General features: G+C 59.6%; 1 protein-coding gene across 1 annotated transcript; it reads left to right on the forward strand.

The window, feature by feature from the left end:
• Window positions 1–561: 561 nt before the first annotated feature.
• LOC102751491 (DLA class II histocompatibility antigen, DR-1 beta chain) lies at window positions 562–1,167 on the forward strand (the record flags this gene model as incomplete). The annotated part of the gene is made up of 2 exons (XM_006759346.1): window positions 562–1,003; window positions 1,121–1,167. Coding segments are annotated over 2 exons (489 nt in total), but the record flags the coding sequence as incomplete, so codon positions are not given.
• Between the last annotated feature and the right edge of the window lie 234 nt (window positions 1,168–1,401).

Consider the following 1,401-nt stretch of genomic DNA (forward strand, 5'->3'; position numbering starts at 1 on the left):
CCCTCAGCCAACCTCCCGTGGCCCCCAGCCAACACCCCCGATCAGCCCCAATTGGGGGGCTGGCTGCCAACCTCCCATGGCCTCTTCCTCCCTCACTTGCTGGGCAACCTCCTGGGGTCCCTCCCTTCAGCTGGCTGGCCCCCAATAGGCCTCGATTTTTGGCAGGCCAAGAGACCCCACCCATGCACGAATTTGTGCACCGGGCCTCTACTATATAATAAACAGCTGACATAGAGTGACAGCAATGTTCCAGCTGCTGTTGTACATGTTTCAGGCCCATTGGTCCTCATATGTCCTTAAGCGGTGAGTTAGCATTATCACCCCCTTTGCAGGTGAGGAGCTGAGCAGAGAGGATCCCCCAGGATCAGCCAGTAAGAGGCACAGCCTGGATGTGACCAGGCAGCCCTGCCCCAGAAATCACACTGGAACTCACACACTCTGTGCCTCGCAAAGATTTGTAAACACTTCATTCAACAATGAGTAACTGTTTCAAATTATGGAATAAAAAAAACCCACACAAATTTCCTCAACATTTCTCGTATCCAGTGGCCCGTCATATAGACGGAGATTCAAGGCCCATGGCACTACCTCCTGCGGGGCCACAGGGCAGTTGAGTGGAGCTGCCCGGGCCTGGAGCCTGGGACAGGAGACGAGGCCGAAGTGGGGCAACCAAGGGGCCTGCCTGTCTTGCTCACGTCTCCCTCCGCCTTCTCTGTCCCAGCTGAGCCCACAGTGACCGTGTATCCTGCAAAGACCCAGCGCCTGCAGCACCACACCCTCCTGGTCTGCTCCGTCAACGGCTTCTATCCGGGCCACATTGAGGTCCGCTGGCTGCGCAACGGCCAGGAAGAGGAGGCCGGGGTGGTGTCCACGGGCCTGATCCGGAACAGGGACTGGACCTTCCAGACCCTGGTGATGCTGGAGACAGTTCCCCGGAGCGGGGAGGGCTACACCTGCCAAGTGCGGCACCCCAGCAGCACCAGACCTGTCACCATGGAATGGAGTGAGTCGCCTTGAAATCTCCCAAGCCTCCCCCCACCACAGGGGCCTTTGTTTGTCCCTGAGGGTCCGGGTCCCCTCTCCCCACACCCTGTTTTCCTTTGCTCTGTCTCTCCTTCAGCACAGGCCACAGGGGAGCCCAGTGATCGCTTCTGTGGACACCCATAGCCCTGGGAGGCCACCATTCCTTCCCTGCTCTGAATTTCCCACACTCCCCCCTTCATGGTGCCCCTTGGCCCTGGGCACCATCCACAGTGGGCTGGGCGGTGCTTCTGCCTGCGCTGAGCTGCCCCCTGTGATCTGGTAAGAGGCCCGTCCTCCACAACATGGAGACCTTCCTGCCGCCAGAGAGCCCTGTCTGCTGTGCCATCTGCGGCTCTGTCACCCGGGCCACGTCCTGAA

This window comes from Myotis davidii, unplaced genomic scaffold (genome assembly GCF_000327345.1).
Source record: "Myotis davidii unplaced genomic scaffold, ASM32734v1 scaffold7136, whole genome shotgun sequence".
Classification (NCBI taxonomy): domain Eukaryota; kingdom Metazoa; phylum Chordata; class Mammalia; order Chiroptera; family Vespertilionidae; genus Myotis; species Myotis davidii.